Genomic DNA, 25,830 nt, shown 5'->3' with positions numbered 1-25,830 from the left:
TGTCTCTCCCTTGAAAGTGGTTAAGCCAGTGTAGACAAAGCTGTGAGCAACCTGGTGTAGTGGAAGGTGTCCCTGCCTGTGGCAGGGGGTTTGGAACTAGGGGATCTTTGAGGTCACTTGCACTACCTGTTTATTAGAGTGGAGGATCCCTTTCTTCTGTGGAGAAGACTTGAATGCCTATGAGCTAAAACCAGTTCTTAATTGCCTTTGTATTTGATCAGGATCCAAAAAGAGGCCGATGAAGCAAAAGAGAAGGTCCTGGATTACAGTGAGAAGCTCAGCAAGGTGGCAGCAGACAAAGACAGCAGCGACCAGAAGTTAATTGCTGAACTGGATGACCTGACAAGAACAAAACAGTTCCTTGAAGAACGTTTGATAGAACTTATCAGGTTGGCATCAAAATAAACAGCAAGCAGAAGTTAAAATCCTAGCTTAGGATGTTAAGGAATACTGCCTAGGTGGTTCAGTCTTGTATTCCTGAATTGAAGGTAGAGGTAACGACCAAGTTCAGGACCGGTTGAAATTCTGCATTTCCATAGTGCAGTCAAGAATACAACACCCCATATTATCTCCTCCTTAATTTGCTGTCTCTTTTGTATGTAGTTCTCTGCATGCCATATATTTTTCTTCCCTTCTTCCCAAGGATTTTGGTAAGTTTCTTGTTCTGTCTGGATTCCTGAGAGCTTCTCAGGAGTTACAGCAGGGCAACTTTCTACTGCGAAACTTTTACCGTCACTCAAATTGAGGTTGGTGAGCATTAAACCAACATTGATAATTCCTATGTGTTTTTCTTTCTCTTAACTTTCTCTGCAGAGATAAGGATGCTTTGTGGCAAAAATCAGATGCTCTGGAGTTCCAGCAGAAGCTTAGTGCAGAGCAAAGGTGGCAGGGAGACACAGAGGTTAATCATTGTCTGGACTGCCAGAGAGAGTTCTCATGGATGGTGCGCCGACACCACTGCAGGTCAGTTGGGTGGGCTCTCTTAACTCTGTTCAAAAGCAAAATTCAGCTGGCTGTGTAGATGGATTAAACACTCCTTAGTGTTCACAGTTCATCCATCAAAGTCATTGTGACAGGACATTGTAGAGGCTGCAAGAACACATGAGCTCACAAGGGGATAAGAGACGCATCGATGGAAAGGTCCCTTGACGTGTATTAAGGCAAAGATCTGGATGCAACTCTGGCTTGGGGAGTCTTACCAGTTTCTCATTTCTTGAGGCAAAGATCTTTGAAGGACTGTGTTTTTAATATATTTATTATGCACTGCTCTGTGCATGCAGTAGACAGTATTCACTAAGATGTTTTCGCTGTTGTGATTGAAGTATTCCAGAACAAATCCTAACATGCTGTGCAATTACAAAATTGGTTACTAAGACCAGGTGTGGTCAGAGATAATTACAGACTGCAGAGTAATCTTCTCAAAAGTTGATATTAAATTATTTCCTATGTTAGCCTGCTTGGAGTTATCAGATAGCCCATTTAGATTTATGCAGATGCATTTAAGTGGATGCATTTCAGGATCTTAGTGATATGTCTCTTTCGACTCTTTACTGTTCTTTATCCCAGTGACCTGATTCATCATGTAATGTAGTACTGGGACTGTTTCAATTGAATATAGGGAGCATTTGATGGGGATTAATGAATAGTGAAGTCATTTCTGGTAACGACATCCAAATTACTCATTTCTACTAAAATCTGTGAAACCTGCTTGTGTTTCACCAGTACCTACCAATGATTTAAGTGACTATGAGAAACAAAACCACTTCATGGAATAACAGTCACCCCTGCTGGGTCCTTTGCTCCATGAAAATCTAAACATGGTCATTAAAAAGTAGTTAACAGGTTTAATATTGAGAGACTGCAGAGCAGACAGGGCAGGAGGGATGGGTGTTGTGTGTATGTGTGTGCCCAACAATGTTTTTTCTTCCCTGCCTGAGCAGGAGAGGGGAAATTACCAAGTAGAGTCATACAGATGTGCTCTTACAGTCCTTACAATCACACAGAGTGTTGCTCTGTGTGATTTGGCCTGTGTGATATTAAGCCCATTTGCTTTGTGTGCACTATTTGTATTGCATATTTGTTTCATGTATTTATATTTAAACACAAATTGAAGTCTATTTTAGTGGGGTTTTTTTGCATTTTCACTGTTTATTAAGGCAGCAAAGTATGAATTTGCATTTCTACATCCTGTTTGTCAGGAGAACTCGCTTCACCTCAGGAAGCAGTGCAGTCTGCCACCAGTGTGACATTCAGGCTTTTGCAGAGAACAGGACCATTATGAGAAAGCCCCACAGAAATGTTCCACCTGTAGGTGATACTATTCTAACACCTCCTGTTTCAAATCATTTCTAGAATGTGTGGTCGCATTTTCTGCTACTACTGCTGCAACAACTACATGGTGACAAAGCCTGGTGGGAAGAAGGAGCGTTGCTGCAGAGCTTGCTTCAGTAGGCCTAGAGTCATTGTGGACAGTCCAGATGACTCTGGATCCAGTGCCAACCAGGAAGGATCTCCAGCATCATTGGAATCCCCCGTGTCACCATCTGAGAGGGCTTTTGGTTAGTGATTGTTTGCACACTGTGGAGAAATAAGTGAGGTTCTTGGACACTCTCCTAGAAACCACATGGTCACCCCCTGCTCTAAGGACCTGCATCATCCTGGAGTGTTTTTGGGATGGGATGGGATTGTTCTCATTTTGAATTTGATTGGTATTGACAGAAGTTTTCAGCCAGCCTGTGATTTTAAATTAGTTCTGGTAGTTACCTAATGCTTCTGTAAAGGCAGAGGAATGGCCCAGGCAGTCTTCCACCTTAAGCATTTTGACTGTTTGTTTCTCAAACAGCCAGCTAATATTGTTAATGTTTCTTTTCATGTCCTTTTATGTCACAGTTGCAAGTGAAGCCTCTAAACCACTGGATGATGCAGCGTTTGATATAATCACTGATGAGGAGCTATGTCAAGTACAAGAGTCAGACTCTCTCCACAGTGACAGTCAGATGGAGGCAGATTCTCTGGATCAAAGTGTGACAGATCTGTGAGTAAACACAGCTTCATGGAGCGGGGATTCACTTGGGTTTTGTCTGGAGCATTTGGGTTGTTTTCCATTCAATGATAGCCAACCTCTGCACAAAGAGAAGACACTCCTGTTCCCAGCCACATCTTCAGTAGACCAACACAAAATAATTTTGGCCTGTCTGCACAGTCAGCATCAAATCTAGTAAATCCAAACAACTCCATCCTCTACCTGCTGCACCACAGCACAGAGAAGTAGTCCCAGTCCTGTGCTGTCACCAGGCCAGCTGTCACCATTGGGTTGGGGAAAAGATGAGGAAAGATGTGGTTTGTTTTGTGGTTTGTTCTTTTTATGACTGGCTTCATTGAACTGAATGTGAAATAAGTAGCCCATGTCTGTAGGGCTCCTTAATACTTTAAAGACAGCAGCTTGCAGAAGAAAAAAGAACAGGAATTGTGCAGCTAAATCTGGCACAAGTTTGATCTCTTTTCATAAGAAAATGAAGAGTGAATGCAGGTTGCAGTCATCTCTTTTAGTTCTGTTTCTACATAAATTAACAGTGCAGAGTATCTAAGACCATGTGAATATCTGAGCACTTGGTTTGCAAGCTGTGTTGTAGTATTACAGCTTAATGTATGTCCATGTTCATACCAAAATATTGCTTTGATTCATGTGTTTTGATATATTTTCCAAATGTTCTGTTCTGTACAAGGTATTCTCTTTCAAAAACTTGTATACTTTTGAGAAAGGGGGAGAACAAAGAGCAATTTCACCTAAACTCTGTACTTGTTTTGCTGTTGAGCAGAAAAATAAGCATAAGAAATCTAAATGTTAAACTGACAATAGCCACCCAGTAACTAGTCTGCTGCTAAGAAAGCAGACCTAGACTTTTTTGCCCTCAGCAGACCCGTTTCCTGCATAAACCTCAGTGACTTGCAGTTTGGCTAGAAGGCAGACTGTAGAGACTTGTTTGTTTGTAAAGCAAACTTTTCAGACTTGTACTTTTGTGTTAACTAAGTCTGTGTATTCTGCCTGTTCTGTGGACTGTTGACACTGACCGTGTGTTCTTGTTTGTCTGGTGTTGTGCAGACATGGGTGAGCTCTTGTGAAGTTACTGTTGCCTTTGTTTTGCAAAGGGACAATTTGCAATGGGGGAGAAAAAAGGTTTCTGCTACTACTATGAATTCTACTGTGCTATCTACAGAGGGGATATCAGCAGTGAATTAGCTCTGGAGAGCACAACCAGGAGTAAAAACGACATTTGCGTCACCATTTTTTCTCAGTTTGGGGTTAAGCTGAATTACTCATGTCCCACAAAGTATTTAAGGAAGGATTGACACTAATGCTGGAACTCAATTCTTGAAGGGTGCCCATGCAGCATCCTGCTTGCACCATATAAACTTTTAGAGGCTGTCCATCTCCTTGTGTTCACATGTCATAGGCAGGAAAGCCAGGAAATAGCGTCTTATCCTTCGTTGCTCTTGATTCGTTAGTGTTACAAGGCAGGGGGAGAGACCTGCTCTGGTCATATTTGGAATCTGAGACATACTTTGCAGAGAACATAGACCCCCCACCTGCCCTTTCCTGTGACACTTAAAATGTTTGAAGGGTCTCCCTAGCCTGGACACTGGAGGAGAATGCAGGAGAATGGCTTCTCACACTGAGGGTGACTTGAGCATCTCATGTTGACTGTGTGGTTTTGTGTTACAGGAGAGATGCAGAAACTGATACAAGAATCAGATGGTGGTGTGGCACCTGTGGTATGTGTTGAGGAAAAAAAGCAGAGGATGGTGTTGGTTATGATAGCACAGAAGTTTTCTCACTTGTTGCTGCGGTGAGGACTAGATTTGTACCCAAAGCATGAGGGTAGCTTAGCACACAAGCAGATAATGCAGCATTTTGTCACAACAGGCACTTGAGGGTAAACATACCACTATACTGAACATGAGCAAAGGTTCCACTAACCCTTTGTTGTCTCTTTGACAGCAGTCCATAGCAGATGTACTGCTCATTTCTTGGTGTGTTTTCTCCTGCTTTCCAAGGATCTGCAGTTCAGGGGCTTTCTGAGCCACTGGTTTCACTGCTGTAGACTCCTTGCCCATACTGCACGCGTGGATCACTTTGACTTCTATAGACTGTTGGTGTTTGGGTCTTTTTGAAAGCATCCAGCTTAAAGTGGCCTGATTTCTATGTGGAGAATTCAGGTAGTCTTGAGGTACAAATAATAATGCACTGGCATCCCAATAATGTTCTCTTTGCATGAAATTGAATAGATGGGGTAGAATTTACTTTGATGTCATGCCTGGGGAAGACACAAAGGATCCAAGATTGTGCTTCCTAGATGCATGTCTGAGCAATGATTTACCTTAAGGGACTTTTTGAGTTTTATCTATTTGTCCCCATTCTGGAGTCAACTGTACTGTTATTCTGTTTTTTCACTTGTTCTGTTCACTTAACCCTGCCTCTGTAGTCCTTTTCATGAAGTGACCTGAAATGGTTACAATGACATGACTTCAGAACTGCAAGCTTTGAGAGACTGCCTTTATTGGTACAGGTCAGCTGAGAACCAAATAAAACTCATCTTGATCATGAGATGCATAGGTGTGTGGTAAGGTAAGATATATGCTGTACCAGCATAACTGGCTGACCTTCAAGCAGCTTTTCCCCAAAGGGTAACATTGAGCAGCACTCACTTCATGCTTTCAGGTCTGTTTAGAGGTTTGGAGCAACCTGATTGAAATGTTAATGGAAGAACCTGAAATAAATGGTGTAATTGCAGCACATCCTGTTACTTCAAGGCTTGTGGGTTCTCTTTTGAAGTATATTTTTAAACTTTTCTTCCTAAAGCATTCACACTTACAACCTGAGTCTTAAAGCAAAGGTCAGGATAGCACTGGGTCAAAGCCCCCAGGGTAAACCAGTGCACTGTGTTTCCATTTTCACAAGTAGTAGAAATGATAGACCTGCAAGAAACATTGCAGCAGCAGAATCAAGATCACAGACAGCAGAAGAGCGTGGAGGGGGGGAAGCCAAACAAACAAAGATTCTATTCACACCTTGGTATTGCTTTTGGTAGGCAAGACATTTCTGTCTGCACTGTGGTTGCTTTGGTTTGGATTCTGTTTTTCGTTCCAGCTCGTAATGACTCATAACACTCTTTCCTGACCTAATTGCTGCTGGGGGGCCAGGCAGAGTGCCAGCTTAGCCAAGGGGAACTGCAGGTGGTCTGCAGCATTCCCTGCCCTGTGCACAGCCAGCCGGGAGAGGAGTGGGGACAGGAGCGCCTCTTGCCCCCCTCTGCTGGCAAAGCCTGTCTTGCAGCCCTGTGTGGGGATAGCAGCTTTGCTTGCCACACAGAAAGCACAGCAGGTTGATAGTTTTTAAGACTATTGCACCATTTCAGAGTGGGAGAAACAAGAGAGATTGTGTAGTAAGGAAAGGATTGCCTAAGCAGCTGTTTTTTTGGGGGGGAAAAGGTGACATGGACACAATAGTGCTGATAAGGGTCAGGTACCGCTGAGCTGCAGTGTTCTGGTAGGAAGGGCTGGGTGTTAAGGGGCAGAAAAGGAACATCCAGAGTGAGTGTGGTTATTGTATAAATGATTTGAAACAGGTTGAAACTAGTATTTCAAAGCTGTAAGGCAAAAGATTTTCAGCCTTTTGGCCAGACCCAACCTTCCTCTCATCATAGGTAGCCCACACCTGCATAAAGCTCTTTTTCTGCTGCTCTTCAGCATCCCTTCTTTCTTTTCCCTGTTGCAGTCTCCACCCCTCTTCTGCTGCTCTCTGCAAGAGCTTTTGCATACTTTCTGTCTGAATTGGCATTGCCCCCTGCATACCTTTTTACCTTCAACTGGGAAGGGAAAGAACAGAGGTGGAAAGAAGGGACAGCAGGAACAAAGAAGGAGCACAACTAAGGAATCCATAGTTTCATGGCAAGGGAAGCAGGCTGCAAAGAGGGTGCTGGGAAAAACAGACTGGAAAGATGTCATGATGCAAAGAATGTGTGTCAGTTAGGGGGTGAGAACTTGCATTCAAGGAAACACTGCCCAGTGTTAGAGCCCACGTGCTGTCTGATATCCCTTGTATTCTAGTCTAGTCCTCTGGCAACGTGAGCTGTTATCAGAAGTAAGATACAAAGATTCATATGGGAGATTCAGATCATAAACCTCAAATTAGATGGAAGGCAGATGAAAATACTCCTTTATTACAGAGATTTTAGGTGAACACTACAGGAGTGTGTGTGTGACAACCTTCTGCCAAATGGAAAAATACAAAAAACCCCCCCAAAAATCAGCCACACTTGAAACCCAGCATGAAAATTCAAATGTGAATGCTTTTAATCCAGGAATTCTTATGAAAGGAATAAGCTGAACTAAAATCTTTAATATCTGTGAAACAAAACTCATAAATGCTTTGGTTAACAAACACCTTCAGTGGAAAACCAGCAGGCTAGAGGTCTGGTGACTATCTCCAGCCCTTCTAGAGTCATGAAGTTCAAGTTAACTTTATGTCATGAAGAGCAGAATTTTATCTCATTGCTTCTCATGCCTTTTCATAGAATCATAGAATGGTAGGGCTTGGAAGGGACCCCCATGCTAAAGCAGGTTCCCCTCGATCAGGTCACGCAGGAACACATCCAGCTAGGTTTGGAAACCTCCACAGAAGGAGCCTGCACACCCTCCCTGGGCAGCCTGGGCCAGGGCTCCATCAACTGAACAGTAAAAAAGCTTTTCCATGTGTTTAAATGGAGTTTTCTGTGTTCCAGCTTCTTTCCATTACCCCTTGTCCTGTCACTGGAGACGAGAGAGAAAAATGCTGCCCCATTCTCTTAACAGACGCCTTCTAAGCACTTGTGTTAATAACAACTCCCCTCAGCCTTCTCTTCTCCAGGCTAAACAGCCCCAGGTCCTGCTAAGAAAGATATTCCAGTCCTCTGATCATCTTGCTAGTCCTCCACTGGACTCTCTGGAAGTCCCTTGTCTCTCTTTAGCTGGGGAGCCCGGAACAGGACACAGGACTCCAGATGAGGCCTCACCAGGACAGAGAGGAGGGGGAGGAGGACCTCTTCTCTTCTTTTCTCTTTTGAAGACGTCCTGCACAGTTAACTCAGTTACCAGCTTTGTCTTGGGATCAGCTTTGACCAGGAAAAGCAGGAAATGCTGAAGTGTCCTGATTGTTGGCCCAAAGCCTATTGCAATGTCTTTACTGATGGGATTGTCATTCCTCTTTCATGCAGGCTACCTATCTCACCATTTACATTAAAACACAAAAAGAAAAGGAAGCTGTAAACAGCTGCCAGACTTTCTAGGAAGTTTTATAGCGGATCCATGCTTGTGGCATCTGCGTTATTGGAGGCAGTAAATGTTTTAGAGCCTTCCTCTTCAGTGGTTTGCCAGTGCTTCGCTGTAACTCTCCCTTTGATGCATCTTAAACTCTTAATAATTTTCCTTAAGTTCCTCCTGAATTTGACCCCCATGAAGAAATACAGGATAGGGTTGAGACAGCCGTGGAGGTAAGCGAGAGCTTCTGTTATGATGATTGCATATTCAAAGCTGCTGTTCAAGTTAAAGCTCCAGTCTATGATCTTTATGAGTCTCAGGAAAGTATAAGGTGACTGAGTCAGAATAAATATGGCAACTACAGAAAATATTTTCTTGAGAGATTTCTTCTTTTGGAAATTCCTGGCGTGCAGTAAGGTTCTAACAATTAGTGAGTAGCAGATGATCATGGCTAGCATGGGAATAAAATAGCCAAGTGTCACTTGGATCACTTCAAGAACCAGTTCTGTGCCGTGGTTTGGGTATTTTTCGTGACATATCGCCTTATCAATGCTAACCACCTCACTAAAAATAAACTGTGGTGTGGCAAAGCCTAGTGAGATCACCCAGATCAAGACACACACTGCCTTGCCCCACGTCGTTCGTTTGGTTTGACACATGTGTGCTTTGGTGGCAAAAGTAATAGCAACAAGCCTGTCAAAGGTGATAGATGTCAGGGTTAACATGGAAGTGTACAAGTTCAGCGTATACAAGCCCCGTATGACACGACACGCCACCGTGCCGAAAGCCCACTCCTGAGCGGCCGAATGCGCCCAGAATGGCAGCGTCCAAAGGAAGACCCAGTCAGCTACAGCCAAGTTCAGCAAAAATATATCTGTCAGCATCTTCAGCTTCTCATAGAAAACCAGTATGACAAAGACCAGTGTGTTTCCTGCTAGCCCCAGGATGAAAACAACCGAGTAGGTACAGGGCAGGAAGACTCTTGTAAACGTGTGAAAATTCTCACTTCCATTTTCGTCTGGATCAACGATGGAGAAGTTATAATAAAAGTTATCTGCGTCTGTCGTTGCCATATTGCCTTCTTTTTAAAGGCAGCCTGTAAGGAGACACATGAGAGGTTTTTTTACTCAGCAAACACTGAGATCCTGATGCATTCAGAAGACAGGCAAAATCCTAAGTGCTAACACAGGAGAGTTACAGGAAAGCATTCATGACATGCAAAAGCAGATGTTTGTATTTGGTGAAGAGGATTGTCTTGACAGTGGAGACCCAAGCACAAGAGCTGGTGGATTTAAACACATCATCTGTTACCAGGTTTATACTGAGAAGGACTCAAAAGCATAACCAAGACAATTGCAAAGAGGCTTCTGCAGATGAATATGGGTTAAGCTTTCAGATATTTAGTGTTTGGATTGAGGGTTTCTGGGTAAACCCATGAGAGAAACAGAGTTTGTTTTGCCAAATTTGGCCTTTAGGCTCGGGTTGCAGGCTCTAAGCATCGAAATTCATTTGGTTTGTGTTGGACTTGTGTCAAGGAGTAGGATTTGAGTCTCAGTGAGCGAGCACTTAGGAGCTTGCAGTTCAGCCTTAGCTGCTTGTTTAGATGTTAGTCGCATCATCGGGTGGCAGCATTCCTTCCTTTCTCCTTCTCAAGTGACTTACTGGAAACATGGAGATATTTTCATTAGTGTCTCTCCTCCATTTGATTTTGGTTAATCCATTTCAAACATTTGTATTACTGTCAGAGAGAGGAGAGACTACTTCTCTGTCAACCCTCCATCACACCCCCCCTTGAGAGCTGATGCAGTACGGAGGTGCCAGCTCTCCGAGGCAAGGGTCTGGTTGCTGTCAGGGCTCTCCACAGCAGGTAAAGAATAACAGCTGTAACAGTGACAAACAGATTTGCAAGCTGTTTATCTTGGAAATAAAGTCTTTTGTGAGACAGGTTAATGAGGGTTTCAAGGATCTAGCCTGAAGTTGATTGTTCTCTCTCTTGAGCTGCAAAGAGCACGTTCTGTGAGACTAACCCTAGTACAAGATACTTCTCAGCATAAGATTAGCAGAGTTTGCCTCTGAATCATTTAGGTTGGCTGAAAGGCCTCACCTGTGTGAGTTATAACCTCAGCAGTCTGAACATTTTCACCAAGAAAGCAGTTTACATGGGGCCAAGAAGCAGAGGCAGAGCAGTGTACTGCATGGCCCTTTGGAAAGTTGCTGGTTCTTTATCAAACAATCTCCTTTTCAGTTCAATTCAGATGGAGGCCAAGCACAGGATGAAGGTAACCAGCAAAAGTCACTTTGGCTCAGCGACATCAAAGTAGACTGAAACCAAAGGAAGCACTGTGTTTTCTTCTACGTTCTCTTAGTCAGCTGGTGTTTCTTGCCTCTTTCTTGTAAAGGGAAGGTGTTTTCCTCTAAGCTGAAACAAAGTAATTGCCAGGTACTCAGTTACGTCCTCTGGCAGCTTAACATTGCGTTAGTAGCCTTACTGAAACAGCACAGTTCTTCCTAGTGTCTAAGCTTACTGGAAATTAGCCTTCAGAAGAGTCTTTCTGACTCTTTTAAAAGAAGAATTCGTAGTGTCCACTTTTAATCTCTCCTAGGTTTTTTTTCCATAATGAGGTACAGCATTCACTCACTGGACAGAGCAAAGTTGTTCAAGCTTTAGCTGACTTTTTTTTTCCTGTTACATTCATATTCTTCAGCAATTCCCAAATTCAGACTGCAGTAACCTAATATGGTTCTGGTGAAAGCAGATGGGAGCTTTACTATGGATTTTATTGTGGAAGGCAGGTTAGGATAAATTGCTGAGCTGTGAAGATAGCTGTGAAGAATTTTTAATAGCAGGCACTGGGTTCTGATATCCTTGTCTCTGCCACATGCTGACTTGAGCAGGTCTGCATATCGAGAACAAAATGCTGCCCTTTATATTCCTCAGTTAGCTGAGCTCCTAGCCTCTGAATTTATAGATCTTGTATATAGATCAATTTATAGATCACTGACACCATCAAACAGCTCACAAAGGACTAATAGGAATCCTTTTTGAGGCAAAGTCAGGTTTTTATGCTGGAGAGCAATAAAGAACTGTGAAAGAGCTACTAAAGCTGAAAACTTCTGATGTTAATTGTTGTGTTGCAGATAAGGTGAAGTTACAGCTCAGAGTTGTTCAAGAAGGCTCTCTTAAAGGCTGATCCTGTATTATAAAGCTGAACAGTGTCTGGATCAGCTGACCACCCCTGCCAAATATTTTCAGTCTTTGCTACTGAAAAATGTACTGCAAGTGCATGGTGTATATAGCCTGGTATGGAAGTTAAAAGCAGAGAGGGAGATCCTTGTATTCTGCAGACCAACCTCTCCTTTGCCTTAAAAAAGGTTTTCATTTACTTGTGATCCATTATTATGTTACTTGATCTTTCTTCTAGTCCCAGCTCTTAAAGTATTCTGCTTGTTACTCACACATCTAAGTTAGAACCCACATTGTACGTTGCCTCAAACCTCAGAGTTGTTATGCCTCATCATGGAGTTATTCCACATTTCCTCAAAGGGAAGAACAGTAGAAATCTCTCTACCTGAAGTGAGACAGTGGGAAAGCACGTTGGGAGGGATGGAGGGAGAAGGAAGAAGAAGATTCCCTGGTCAGAAGAACAAAGAGCAGGATGAGAGGGAAGTGTTCCAACAATTTGTATGTAGGTTCTAAAAATACTTATAAGTTTAATAGAAGCTTAAATTGGATAAGAACATCAAAGGTGGAACAGTGAGCTAAAGAGAAACATGCAGTGTCCAGTGTGTTAATACAGGATTTGCCTTGAGGTCTGGATCTGTTACAATGAACTCTCAAATTGGTGAAATGGAAATGCAAGCAAGTAATGGAGAGTCAGAACACACTATTCTGGATTGTGTTCTCTTATTCCTGTAGCCTCTGGGGTAACTTTTGACTTGCTTCAGAGTCCTACTGCTACTGTTAACACTCTAAAGGAGACAGCTGGGACCTGCAGGGAAGACTCAGACCTGTGACTAAGTGCCAAAACTCAAGCTATAACCAAACACTACCTGCCAAGTGACACGTAGAAATGATGTAGCACATGTTGGTCCATAAAGGTTAATGCAACTTGCAAATAGATAGTTCCCTCCTGTCACCAGGAGAAGGCTGCTTAGCATTTCCACCCCTCTGGAAACTGGTAGTCTCAGTGTTACAAGGGTTTTTTCCCCCATTTGATCTCCCTATCCTAATTTCAGCTGTGCTGCTTAGCTGTCCTGCTGTAGTAGCTGCACCTGAAAATCAAGGTGTGGAAAGCAATAATAATGATCTTGCCAGGTGTTCATCTCTCTTGTTTCAGGGTTCCAAACAAAAAAAAAAATCCAATCTAGACAATCTTTTTAAACTAAATGTAAATGAAATGTTAGTTCAGCTGTGATAATAAACAGCATAACTTGCCATCACAGTAAATACAGGCTATGAACAGAGAATTGGTAAATAATGCTCGTCCACATCACATGATGTGCCTTGTTTGGAAATAAATCATCTTCATTACAAAAAGGTTTTGAGGCTGTAATCAGAAAAGATGAAATTATCTCATGTATGTGTTTGTTGGAAGAGATGAGAGGTTTTCAAGCACATACCAGTGGGGAAAATAGATATAAATGGAAAGGAGGTAACTAACTTATACCCTCTGAGTTCCAGATAGCAAAACAATTTGTCTAAAGGCCTTTTTCAAAAACTAGCAAAGGTAAACCCAAGAGCTATTGCAATGACAAGGCATTGGAAGGGATTCAATAACAAAACCAGAGTGCAGAATCAGTATCTTCAACAGTCTGTGAATAAAAACCCACACTCTCTCTCTTAAATTTTGCTTATGAGGATGGGGGATATCTATGATACTAACAAAATCTTTCAGGTTTGAAGATTTCTAAATGGTAAAGCTGCTTCTTTTGTCGTTTGGGGGGAGGGTTTAAACTGTCTACCTTTTCACCTGAAGTCAAGAAAATACTCACTCAGGAACGATGTCACGTCTGAGAGGAGCGCAGTCATCTTATCTTTCAAAGGAAATGCGAAAGCAGCAGCTTGCTCTATTTATCACTGCTGGAGCCTGTGCAGCTGTCTTTTGTTGCTGACCAAAGCAGTGTGATGTGAAAATACACCTCTGGTTTGATTCTGAAGTGGCACTACTATAAATATGATAGTATGAACAAGCTGTGCTCTCAGGGATCCAGTTCAAATTCAGTCACACGTGGGCATTTGTCTGAAATGTCCAGAATCAAATTGATTCTTCAAAAATCAGTTGCAGAATTCCAACTTCAATGTGTATTTACCACTCACTTGTTTTGACCACTCAGGCATAATTTGGGACAATACTGGATTTTTCAGTTCCTTTTAGGCTTTTTGTATCATTTTTTTTCTGGAGCAAAAATATTCTACTGGCACTTTCCTCTCAGGTTTTTTGCTCACTTGAGATGAGCTGGAGATGGCTAGAAAGATATTGTGTTGGTGACCATCCCCAAGTGAGGTTTTTTACCTTTAAGGCATTCTCAGCCCTAGTTGAAAGTTGGCACATGTGCTACATTTTCTTTCAGAGTCAATGAGAGAAGCTGGGAAGACCTCTATGCATTTACAAGGGAGCTGGAGGGTCCTAACCTATGCATGGAGATTGTTCTCACTTGCAGCAAAGGCAGGGCTGGGATTGATTTTGCAGCCTGTGGATACAAGATCTGGGAGAGTTGTGAGGAGGCTCATGAGAGAGTGCAGGGAAGTGGAGGGGTGCCTGTGCAGCACTGCTCAGTGAAGTGATACTCCCCTGTTGTCCCTGCTGTAATTAGGGACGTCTTTTGTGTACTGCTTGTTACTAACAACTCAATGTGAGCTGTAGCTTTCATTTAACCTTTCCTGATGCTCCTTCATAGGAGGAGCCCAGTACCTGCAAAAGCAATGCACTGCATGCAGTGTCGGTATAACAGTTCAGGTGATTTCCTAGCTGTGTTTATCAGCTCTTCTCACTGCCCTAATGAGCCTTGCTGCTCTTGATAGCCTTTGGAGACTCATCTTCAGGAGCAGTGATTAGTGTAGAACAGTCTTACTCATGGATGGATTCTGCAAGAGAGACAGGCCCATGCAGTTAGATCTTTGCAGAAGCCTGTGGTACATACAGGCTGGAGTGTTTCTGGGACTTTCTCCTGTGTGCTTGTAGCTCCAAGTACTTGAATTTGGTATCTGCAAATGTGTATTTACCTTGACCTGATCCTACAGCATCACTTCCTGAAAAAAGAGGACTTGCACAAGAAATGCAAGGCCCTGTAAAACTCTTCAATTTCTCCCTTGTGCTTCATTACATTTGGTGGCAATTCCTCTGTCTCCAAGAAACAAATCTGCAGCAAGCTGCTAAACATTCACAAACTGCTCTTGTCAAACTCTGTCATTTGACCTGTTTCCTCCTTTGCTTCGTGTATGTTTCCATAAATGACTTTTGATGGCTTGCTTGAAGGAGCCCTCTCCAGCATAGGAGTGGTGGGGCTGCTGCTGTGTGTGCCTGCAGATGTGTAGTTCCCTGGTTTGCCTGCAGGAGACCTGCTGTGCCGTGGCTGACTTGCCACTGTAACCTTGGGATTATGGTGAAAATAGAGGTGGGCTGTGTGAATTTAACTCAGGGAGAGGGCTGAGAGACTAGCTTTAACTCCTGTCTGAGGAAGGTTTAGTCCTGCAGGATCTGGGATGGAGCAGCCTCTGCAGAGGTACAGGCCAGGCCCTGCAGGCTGGGCAGCAGCTCTGCTGAAAGGGACAGGAGCTCCTGATGGGTCACGATGGAAACCCAAGCCAGAAACAGCCTCTGCTATACCTCTCCTGCAATTCTGCCTTAGTTTCCCTGGCGTAACCTCCGAAAAACCATGCAAGGAGAAAAGTCAAAGGTATCTAAATAAAAACCAGCTCTTTTCTGGGAGCAAATACCTCACAACTGAAAAGAAGCTCGGGGTACCCGCAGGGCTGCCTGTCACCTTGGTGACCCACAGAGCGTGCAGTACATCACCTCTGTTTGGAGCAGCAGCTTGCCAGTATTTCTAGCATTGATTCCTATAGTCATCTCTTTGCTGCCACCGGCTGGGGAGAGGACTTCAAAGCACCGTGGTAATCCCAAAGTGCTGCTTTTCAAACCTGTTAGCTGAACCTCTTGCAATTTGAGCGATGACTGAAAGCCATCTTCATCTCAGCGCCTTTGCCAAGCCTCTTCCACATCACAACACTAAAAAAACCTCACAAGATTTTGTTTGTTGTCCCTGGGAGCACAGAAATATCCCTTTGTTTGATTGTTTCCTTAGCTTGCTCTCTCAGTATACACCAGATGCCTCTGGTCTTACAGATGGAGTGTGACCAGCTTTAAGGCAGGGGAGACCTTTGGGGTTTTGCTGTTGGTTTGGGGTTCTTTTCTTAGTATAGGATGTGGCATAGTGAAATTGTGCATTGTTTTTGGACAACTGGCTGGGATTTCCAACCTACCAATATGCAGGTGACCCACAGCAGTTAGTGGTGGATCTCTGTGTCCATCCTTTTTATTTCATCAGCCGTCTGCATGATGCTTTCCCATCCCTACACACAGCAGGGTTTGCCCATGACCCTTCCATCCCTTTCCCACCATACACCTTCATTCAAGCTTTGCATCCCCCATGCTCCATCCCAAATCATTCCTCTGTTCTTGCCCATGCCAAGGGCTGTCTGTGCATCCTTTCTTCTGGTATTTCACTATCCTCTTTGGTTTTTTCTTTGTGTTTGTTGGGCTGGAGAGGAATGCTGAGAACTAAGTTGAGGTGCCTGGGATGGATTGGACCTGCTAGGGAACAGGAGACCCTGTTCCTGGTGTACTTGAGCATGATGCCTTCAGTTCTTTCTTGTCTTTAAAGGTGTTTGCAGAGGTGTTTGCTGGGCTAAGCAGCTTCCTTCTGCACTGTCTTTTTCCTGCTTCAGTTCTTTCTGATTTTCAGTCTCACTTCATTTTACTCTTAAAAGAAAAAGAAGATAAATAATCCAGACTGTTTTAATAGAGACACAAGAGAGTGCATATTGATAAGCTGAGGACCTGGCAAGCTGCAGGAATATCCTTCATGCTGACACCTAGTTGTGAGCAGCTCATGTGAGAATAAATTATCCTGCCAGGGCAATACAAGCTCCAGTTAAATCATGATGCTGTGTTCCTTAGATTTTCCCCATAAGCTACCAGACCTCAATGGGATATCATAAGGAGAAAAAGGATTTGCTTTGTGGTTGCAATGCACTGGGGTTAAGAGACAAAGTAGAAGCCTTCCCTTAGCTTAGAGTGAGTAGATGAAGGTATTGGCTAGAGAAGCCAAGTGGCAAGTTAACCAGCTAACTCTGTGCTTGGCTGCAGCAGCAGGGGTGAGGAAATCATGTGTCAGGGGAGAATGTGGGAAATGTATTGGTCCTGGGATATAGTTTACACTTCAAGGTCCCAAAAGAAAGGTGAAATTAATGGATTAAATAAGGAACTCAACTGGCATTGTGTAATAGATCATGGAGTTTGACACATTTAGGAAGCCTGTAGCCCTGCAGTTCTCTTGGTTGGTGTGAATTCAGTGGTGTGAAAGTAAAGCCATGGATCTGTCATGATGGGCAGGGAGAGTTCTGTGGATCACAGCAAGTCTGTTGCTGTTCACATCATGCAAGTGCAATGTATAGATCTACAAGCTGTAGTTTAGTTTTCTAGGGTTTTTTTCAGAATGGGTTTTCTTAGTTGAATAAAGACAATTAAAGTGTTTACATCACTTGCTAAGTATTTGCAAGTTGCATTAACCTTTACGGACCAACATGTGCTACATCATTTCTACATGTCACTTGGCAGGTAGTGTTTGGTTATAGCTCGAGTTTTGGCACTTAGTCACAGGTCTGAGTCTTCCCTGCAGGTCCCAGCTGTCTCCTTTAGAGTGTTAACAGTAGCAGTAGGACTCTGAAGCAAGTCAAAAGTTACCCCAGAGGCTACAGGAATAAGAGAACACAAATTCCATGGATAACCAAGCTTTATGAGTTCAGGAGATGTGTACACAGTGGGTGCAGTTTAATTTGCAGTCATAAGAATCAATTCTTCCTGTTTCCAGCCAATAGAGTCACTCCACTGAACTCACACGTGGTTGTATGTGCTGACACAGTACATCAGGTGCTGCTAATGACCAGCTGAAGGTGCTGTTACCTGGAGATGTTTCCTTCTGCTGCTTGTAGAGCAAGGCCATGTAGGTTTTAAAAGAAAATGCTAAAGTGTGCTTTGGCTTTGAGAATTGGTCTACAGAACTTGTGGCAATGATGACCTTGCTATGTGATGGTTCAGAAGCACATATAAGTGATACCACATTTGATTAGATTCCACCGGTTGTTGGAAGGAACCAACCAGTTGGTTCCCTGTATATAAGAATTCTTGGCATTTTTGTGGGAATGACAACCTAATTGTCTCAGTTACCAACCTGTGGAGGTGCAGAGAGGCAGATAGTCAGAGAAATTCTAACTTACTTGGAAACTATCAGCATTTGTCTACTGACTCTCAAACTCGTTCTTCTCTCTGTGTCCCAGTCCTGTAATCAAATCCAGGGCAAAAGTCATGTCTCTGTACAAGCTTTGTTTAAGAGGCAAGTCCAGACTGGTTTGCTTATGTCTGCCCTCCATCAGGATTTCCACCTGCCAAGGAATCTTTAAAACCTGGCAGCATCTCAACAGGGAATTTATCTCAAGACTGTAGAAGAGATATTTTTGGATGTATGTGCTTTTCTCAGCTCATGACACCAGGACAGGAACAGGTTCACATTTGTGTACAATAGCTATTGGAATGGGGCTACAGGCTTTTTTTTGTCCAGGCAGTTTTGTAACTAGAATGCCCAAAATAAGAATTCTAGAATTTGGCACTGTGGCTATCAAAACATTTCTCTTTTAGGAAGGCATCAGCATGCAGATGGTATTGGACCACATACTACTCAGGGAATCATGGTTTTCCTTTTCTTTTCCTTGTCCTAGAAACAGCACGTGTAATTCTTCGACCTTTGATGAATCAGAAGAGTGCCAAGTTGCTCAAGATGCTGAGATATGCTTGTTGAAATCAGGAGAAATCATGTAAGCAGAACAGTTTCATTACTACCAGGCTAAAACAACAAAGGCTGATCTCAGATATCAGCTTAGTTGAGCACAAGTCTTGCAGACTCCTGGAAGGGCTGATCACTTGTGCCTCACGGTAGAGTTTGTTCTGAGGAGGAGCAGAGAGCTGTTTACATTCCTGACCCTATACAAATGATAACTAGAAAGGTGATTAAATTAGGTGACTGTGGTTTTCCTTTTTGTTTAAAAAGAACAGTAGGGGGCAGCAGACTCCCTTTTTTTACCATAGGAACTCTAAAAAGCTTTGCTCCAGGTCTAGTTTTTTCTACTCAAAATGAAACAAGTAAGTGGAAAAGATCCACATTTGCCAGAGCAGTGGATGTGCTTGATGTCAGTCATCTTTTCTGTAGTTCTTGCCTTCATCCAAGGCTGAATTTTCCTTCATTTTTTGTGGACTTGTCCCAAAGCTGCTGTGGAGCCTGCCTCAAATAGATGGAAAATAAAAAGCAATGATTATTGTTTCTGTGTAATTAGATTGGATCTCTTCAAGTAATTGCATTTTTTCTCCCTCACAGGATCAAATTACCCCTTACAGTGGAAGAGATCTTGAATTTTGGAGAAAGCAACAGAGAGCTGTTCATTAAATCCAGCACCTACAGTATCATTCCCATCAGTGTAACAGAGATGGGGCTAACAATTAGCTGGATCTTTTCATCAGACCCTAAAAGCATATCCTTCAGTGTTGTCTACCAAGAATCAGAAGACACACCACTGGAGCAGTACAAAGTAAGGCCTTTGTTTCCTTGCTTGTAGTAGGCTACAATCAGCTGCCTGGAGGAATCAGCAAGCATAGCTAAGAGGTCTCCACAGGAGTGCCAGTTGCTACTGCATTAAGGATTTGTTTCTCCAATTAAGCTACAGTTCTGCTGAAGGCAGAGCTACAGCTTTAGTTATTTATTGCTGTCTGAAAAGGTTGAGTTGAAAAGCACTGCAGCTTCTACTGGTGGCATCTAAAATTCACCCACTATTATTAAGCAAAAATAAAAGTCCAAGCCTGCAAAGTTCTTTCTTTTCCCCTCCTAAATATTTGTTAACTTGTAAGCTGCTGAGGACTCATCTTGCCAGGGGTATCTTGCCAGGACGTTAAGCAGAAGCCACAAGGAGACAGATAAATTGCTTGGGTTCCCTATGTTCCTTACAGTAAAACATATAATTTAAGTGCCTTGATGGTGTGCAAAAATGCTGGTGCCCAAGGTACCAGTTTTCACATGCACTGCCCATATTTCATGAGGATTATGGATTAAGTGAATCTGTGTTACTTAGCTAATTGCAAAGCTTTAATGAAGACAAGGCAGCTGTTGGTTTAACCCACCAAGGGAAGGGGAACTCCAAGGCTGTGATTTCACTGGGTGAATAAGACATTCATATAGCATGTGTATTGCTCCATGTAATGTCTCTTTTTTTTTCTTCATCTGAAAGCCAAAGAAAGATTGAATGTTGCTTCTGTCTTGAAATACCTAATTGAATAACTTTGGGGTCTACAGCATCATCCTTCATCGACATTCTGACAGTCATCTCTGATAGGGTTTTACAGCACAGTTTTGCTGTAAGCTTAGATAAAACAATTAAAATTTGCTGAGAAAACTGGAGTATAAAAGCACATATTAAGACTTATTTAGCTAAATCCTACCCTTGGATATATTTGAGTAGATTTAACGTAGCACTGGTGGTGTTTATAAACTCACACAACATGCCTCACTGTGAGATTTTAGTTTGGGTGAGTTTTTAATGCTAATGAGTGGTTTTGCAGCATGTAGGCACTCTGGGAGTTTCAAGATGGCTCAAGTCTAAAATATTTCTCTGAAGACAAGGCAATTTGTAAGACAAGCAGAAAGTTTCATTTTGCTTTGTATTGAATCCCAGGTTCTTATTCCTATGACCCGCTGCAACTCTCACAAAGAAACCATCAGAGGACAGGTGAAAGTCAGAAACCCTGGAATCTACACACTGATATTTGACAACACATTCTCTAGGTAGGTTCTAGCTGGGTGTAAAAGGTGAAATACACTTGGGTTTACAAGCCATGGAATTGATGAGATGTACCATTTTCCTGCCACTCAGGAGGAGGGGTGAGAAATTGATCCCTGCTTGCCAAAAGATCTCCAGCCCTAGTTTTAGTGTCATTTGGGTATTTTTTCTTCCCCCATAGCAGAACTCTGTCTCAGCCTCTGGGAAGGTAAACAGAAGTAAGCAAGTTGTTTCTGACTCTTTGCAAGACAGCTTAGTCAGGATTGTCCTAAGAGCAGACCTGGCAGCCCTTGCACAGGCACGCTTCTTTTTAACTACAGTAGATTTTTTGCCTGAGTGTAAACCAAAAGACTGACTGCACTTTCAGGACTTCCTGCCTAGTTGACTTCAGCTAATGTGATCATCTTGCTCTCTGTTTTTTCCTTGACAGGTTTATCTCAAAAAGAGTGTTTTATCACTTGGCTGTCGAGCGACCTGTCATCTATGATGGAAGTGATTTTCCATAGCCTTGCCTACACTGTGTTCTTTTTAATGTGATTTGTAAGAAATGCTGTTATTTATGTACATGTCACCATGACAATTACCACTGTGTTTGAAGACTTTGAAACTATGCAATAGGTATCATGCACTTAGAGAACAAGTATACACTAAAGAAACTGAAGCCTTTGTAGGAACACTAATGGTTCTGTACTGTGTACAGGTTGCTGAAAAGCCATTGCTGTTTGATTTAACAGGTCACCCATAACCAAACCTGTTCTTTTTATCAGTGGGGAGAAAAATAAGTGTGGGGATGTCTAAATGCAGACTGAAATTCTCTACTGCAAATTGAGTTGCCCTTCTTCCAAAAATAGCCTTCAAAAAGGAAAATGAAAGGAAAATGCATGTTTCTGTGGACCTCTTCACTGAGGAGTAAACAAGTTCTGTTCTGCTCTGCTGCTCTTAGAGTCAGAACAACAGCTGTGCAGCACTTTGGTCTTCAAGGGCCTGTATTGCAATCCAGGTCGAATTTTGTATCTTTTCCAGGTTTTATAAACAGCAAACATAAGGGTTTTTTACATTTTGGGCTAAGATTTGGTAAATCTTTTAACTGGCTTTTACAAAAGCTTTGGTACTGAATACCAGTTACAAAACAGCACAACGTGCAACAGCAACTCCCTTGGCTTTCGCTCACTGTACTCTGTAAGCTGACCCACTGAAACCAACTCTTACAGCAAGTACCAGTGGCACAATCAGGAGTATCATTTGTAGAATAAAGTACTGCTCACTGTGTGATACTGGGAAGAGGAGCATTCCTCTTTCCTCCTTTAGCACCTTAGTCATCAGCACTCACAGGAAAGCACAGTTCTGGAGGAGGTCAGCTCTCTCTCTCTGGAGCACAGGAAAAGTAGCAATACTGTTTGAATTGGTCTCAAAATGTCCATCCACAACTGTGTATCCAGCCCTGATGAGCTCTCCAGCTGGGGTTAGTGTGTCCTGTCCATTTCCTCCTAACCCTTCCAGTTGCCCTAACCATCTGCTAACTTTCCATCTCAGATTTGGGGACAGAGCTGGCTGTAACCAGTGCCTTGTAAGGAAGACCTGGGTTCTCATTTGTGAAATGTTCCCATGCAAACCATCTACTTCCTCTGTAGAGTTTGGTCAGAGTATCTCAAAGTGAATTCTCCTCTTTAAAATTCCTGTCTTCTGATGGAAAGGCAAAATATTTTGTCAGGAGAAAGGAAAGAAGAGATTTATGAGGAGAAAGGAGAGCCAGCCCTCCTCATTCTCTTCTGGTCTGGTTTCTGATGTTATTGTTTTCCCAAGGAAAGCTCAGACCTGGAAGGTTTTAGCACAGCAGTTGGTAGTAGACCAGCTCAGCCTGCCAGGAACCCTGTAGACTCTTGGTGACAGCTGTAGAGAGAAAATGAAGGGAAGGAAGGAAAAAGGGCAAGTACAAGCTGAAGCAAATTATTTAGGGGAGGGGAAAGAAAGCGCAGCGGCACACTTACAAAAACAAGGGCAGGGAACTGGAGGCATCAGCACAACTAGGGAAGGAAGGTGGGAGAGTCTAAGTGTTGCTGGTCCAATCCATTACCTGTAAGGCATCTCCTTTGGCAGCAAAAGGCTGGTTGTTTGAAAGGTGGAGATCACAAGACAACTGTTGGATATTTGCATAGCAGCAGCTGATGTAGGGGGAAATTTGTGAATACGGGAAAGAAATTACTACAGATAAAGCTAAAGGCAGCTAATCACTCACTCCTGTTGTTACCACCATACAAATATAGTCATCTTGAAGAAGATTGTGAAAGTGTGAGGGGCACTCAGGATTTAGGTTGCATGTACAAGGCTTTGTAACAGAGCAAATCACTCTCTGAGTGGTGTCAAGCTGAAGTGGGGTGGCCTTTCCAGCTCAGATGGATGACTGGCTCACCCCGAGGCTTTTCCTTCCCTTCAGATGCCTCTTCCTGGCATGGATGGCATGCACCCCAGCCTCTGGCAGCAGAGGGCTCAGTGCAAAGTGCTGCTTTACCCCCTGCTCCCCATGGAACAGGCTGCAATGCAGTCAAACCCTGGCCCTGTGCAGGAAAACGGGACGGACAAGAGACTGAAGGGGGCAATAAACGACACACGGATTGCTCCTTGAATTATGGGAGAGTTCATTGCTGAAGCTATGTTTTGTATTTAATGAGGCAGGAAGAGATTATTTATTGCTTAAAAATGGAGGACTGTGTACCACACACTATGCAATTTCACTGAGCTGTTCCTGAAGCCCTCTGCAGTTCTCCTTTAAGCTTTTAGGTGTGGTTTTTAAAAGCATTTTGCTATTGTTTTAGTTAGAATACTAATCTTACTAGGATATCTTTCTTAAAATGCCAAATGTAAGGTAAAGGGACACTGTCAAGTATTTTAGGCCAAAATATGACAACTCTGCTTAGAAGTGTTCAAAGTATCTCCATCCAGACTTGCCTCTGGATTTCCTCTCTGCTTCCCACTTCTTAACATTTTGTCATCCTGTGGCAAATATTTGTAAGCTACTGCTTATATAACTCTAGTAAGCCAGATGTTTCCCTGCCAGTCTTTCAGGTAGACAGTCCTGAGGCTGTCTGAACCATGTGTTTGGGAGGAGGGGAATAACACCACTGGATCGATTTTATTTAGCATTTGAGTCGTTGTGGTACCTTTTGTTCAGGTGTTCCTGCCCCATGAGAGTAGTTGTATGGATGATTGCTCTCTGAAAGAAGACTTAAGAGTGGGAGCCAGAAGCTATTGATAAGAAAAGGTTTGCTTCTAACCAAGGAAAATATTTAAGAAGGAGGAAAAGTATCAAAAGAGGAAATACTCCAACTGGTAAGTGGAGACAGGAGTTCAAAAACAGGAGTCCAATCGTGTCCCCTAGAACAGGGAGTCTTGTACACCTCCAAGGCTGTGCAGAGAAGACAGTGAAGAACCTCTTACAACCTTCTGTTGGATTGTCCCAGATGGTTTATTACTGGAGCCATGGAAACCCAACAAAGGAGTTGGCACAAGTGTAGGTTGGTGCTAGAGATTGTTTCATTCAAGCACCTTACACCTCCATTCATAAAGCACTTGTTCAGTGGCCTGATAAATCTGTTTATGAACAGGTACTCAGGTATTTGTTGCATTGGGCGCTTTATTATCCACAGTAATGCAATTAAGAGAAGACAAATATTTTGATAGTGAAATTAGCTGAAGGGGATGTCAGCCATGGGACAAAGAGAGTATTCATTGTGGTCAGCACAAGCAACTTGGGTGTTTTTTCTGGATGCTGGAACAATGAGGGTAAAATTTGCAGAGGTTTGTGTGAAGGAAAGAACGTTGTTGCTTTAAGAACGTGCCAGTGTTCCTTTACTCAGCTTTGCTTGATGAGAAATCACAGAGATGTATTGCACAAGAGTGTTGTTACCACGTTACAAAACAGCAAAGCTGCAAAAGCCTGACTTTGCTCCTTTTTTTAAAATGGCAATTGCACTATAGTTTTAATTATGCTCAATCACCAAGGCTGTAACTTGTTCACAAGCATCTTTTGGTCTTGACTGCCAAAGAATTCCAAAGCCTGTTCACATCAAACTTCACGCTCCAGATTGGGGAAGAAGAGGTTTGTGTGTAGCAGTATCTGTGCAGTTACAGAGATGGAGACTGTTGTGTACTGGAATGTTTCTTGATGCTTTTTTCTTTTCCCCCTTTTTTAACCTCAGGAATTACAAAACAAATAAAATTCTCTATCATTGAGAATGTGTGTCCCTTTTCTGCTCTAGAGATAGCTGTGTCTGGGAGGGAAATCCCGTGACTGCATGATCTGTTTCTCAGCAGGAATAAAGGTTGCGAAAGAAAGAAACCAGAAAATAGTTTGTTGTGCTGGTGGAGAAAAGCCACGTCTGTAGAGCACAACAGAGTGCCAGTGGAGATCCTTAAATCAATACCAAGTGAGCTGGACCCTGAGGTGGAGGAAATAGCACATATCCTGGTGGAAGGAGCAGCCCAACTTTTCCCAGCAAGGGCAGACCCCCGGAGCTGAGAAACACCTTCATCCACCTTCACTTCCCCTCCAAGGTCAAAGCAAAGCAGCCTCAAGGACAGCAGTTCCACTCAGGGTCATCCCTGACCCCAAGCAGCCCTGTCCTGCCCTTAGGGCTGGTTTTGCCCAGGCCCTGTGCCCTGTGGTTGAGCTGGCTGGCTGTGGGAGGGAGGGAAAGAAGCGCTGGGTGAGAGCCAGGCACTCTTCACATGTCACCTCTCCATTTGCACCTGTAGTTCCAGCCCCAGGGCATATGGTAAATGCATCTGAGCTGCTGGGACCATCTGAGTGGGGTCAGGGGGACAGCAGGCCCCAGCACCACCAGTCATTGCTGCTTTTATCCCCTATTTCTGTTTCCTCACAGGAGTGTCCTGCCAGGGTGGAGGCCACAATGCTTCCTGCTCCTCAGGCTCCAGCAGCAGCAGCAGCCCCTGCTCTACGTTCAGAGGCTTCTGAGACAGTCTCCAGTGGAGCCTGACCCACAGTGCAAGGGACTGGCTAGATTCAGGTAAGTGCCTGTACTTTACTGTGCAACAGCTCTGCAGGGGAAGCTGTAGCTGTTGAGAGCCTCTGTGTACATCCTCAACTGTCCACGTTTAGCCGTACTGGACAATACTCTTCTTTGGTGCTGGGGACAAGGCTCTCCCTGCCTTCAGCAGTGCAACATTCTGCTGTGGGGACTATGTGCAGCTGCCACCAGGCAGTGCTGGTCTCCCCAGTAGCCCCTGACCTGTCACAGGGACACTCTGAAATCTAAATGTAAGGTTTTGAAACACATACAGCCCAGGAGGCTTGCGAAAAGCAGCACTCAGGGGTGATGGGACTACAGTGTCTGGTCAGTGAAATGATGGATTATTGATCCAGATGGTATTTGGTGGGTTTGCACATTGGTGTTTCTGGTGTCAGAACAACTACC

The 25,830-nt window shown here is 43.3% G+C and overlaps 2 protein-coding genes across 6 annotated transcripts in view; one reads left to right on the top strand and one right to left on the bottom strand.

The window, feature by feature from the left end:
• FYCO1 (FYVE and coiled-coil domain autophagy adaptor 1) overlaps positions 1–24,631 on the top strand; it is a 49,036-nt gene extending 24,405 nt beyond the window's left edge. For 4 of the 5 annotated variants that reach the window (XM_061996708.1, XM_061996711.1, XM_061996710.1 and 1 more), the window contains 8 exons: positions 222–389; positions 814–963; positions 2,353–2,558; positions 2,890–3,034; positions 18,293–18,388; positions 18,946–19,156; positions 20,294–20,403; positions 20,829–24,631. In XM_061996708.1, coding sequence (XP_061852692.1) covers positions 222–389; positions 814–963; positions 2,353–2,558; positions 2,890–3,034; positions 18,293–18,388; positions 18,946–19,156; positions 20,294–20,403; positions 20,829–20,904 — 1,162 coding nt within the window. In that variant the 3' untranslated portion in view covers positions 20,905–24,631. Of the gene's footprint in view, positions 1–221; positions 390–813; positions 964–2,352; positions 2,559–2,889; positions 3,035–4,723; positions 4,774–4,999; positions 5,757–18,292; positions 18,389–18,945; positions 19,157–20,293; positions 20,404–20,828 lie in introns of those variants that run through there. The other variant, XM_061996709.1, reaches the window with a different exon arrangement.
• CXCR6 (C-X-C motif chemokine receptor 6) lies at positions 7,275–13,325 on the bottom strand. The gene is made up of 2 exons (XM_010195787.2): positions 13,288–13,325; positions 7,275–9,391 (listed from the first exon to the last, which is right to left on the bottom strand). Exon 2 carries the CDS (start codon positions 9,366–9,368, stop codon positions 8,331–8,333), a length of 1,038 nt encoding a protein of 345 aa, XP_010194089.2. The 5' UTR covers positions 9,369–9,391; positions 13,288–13,325; the 3' UTR covers positions 7,275–8,330.
• Positions 24,632–25,830: the final 1,199 nt, after the last annotated feature.

This window comes from Colius striatus, chromosome 5, assembly GCF_028858725.1.
Source record: "Colius striatus isolate bColStr4 chromosome 5, bColStr4.1.hap1, whole genome shotgun sequence".
Classification (NCBI taxonomy): Eukaryota; Metazoa; Chordata; class Aves; order Coliiformes; family Coliidae; genus Colius; species Colius striatus.
Note: the sequence above shows the minus strand (reverse complement) of the source record. Positions and strands in the feature narration are given on the sequence as shown.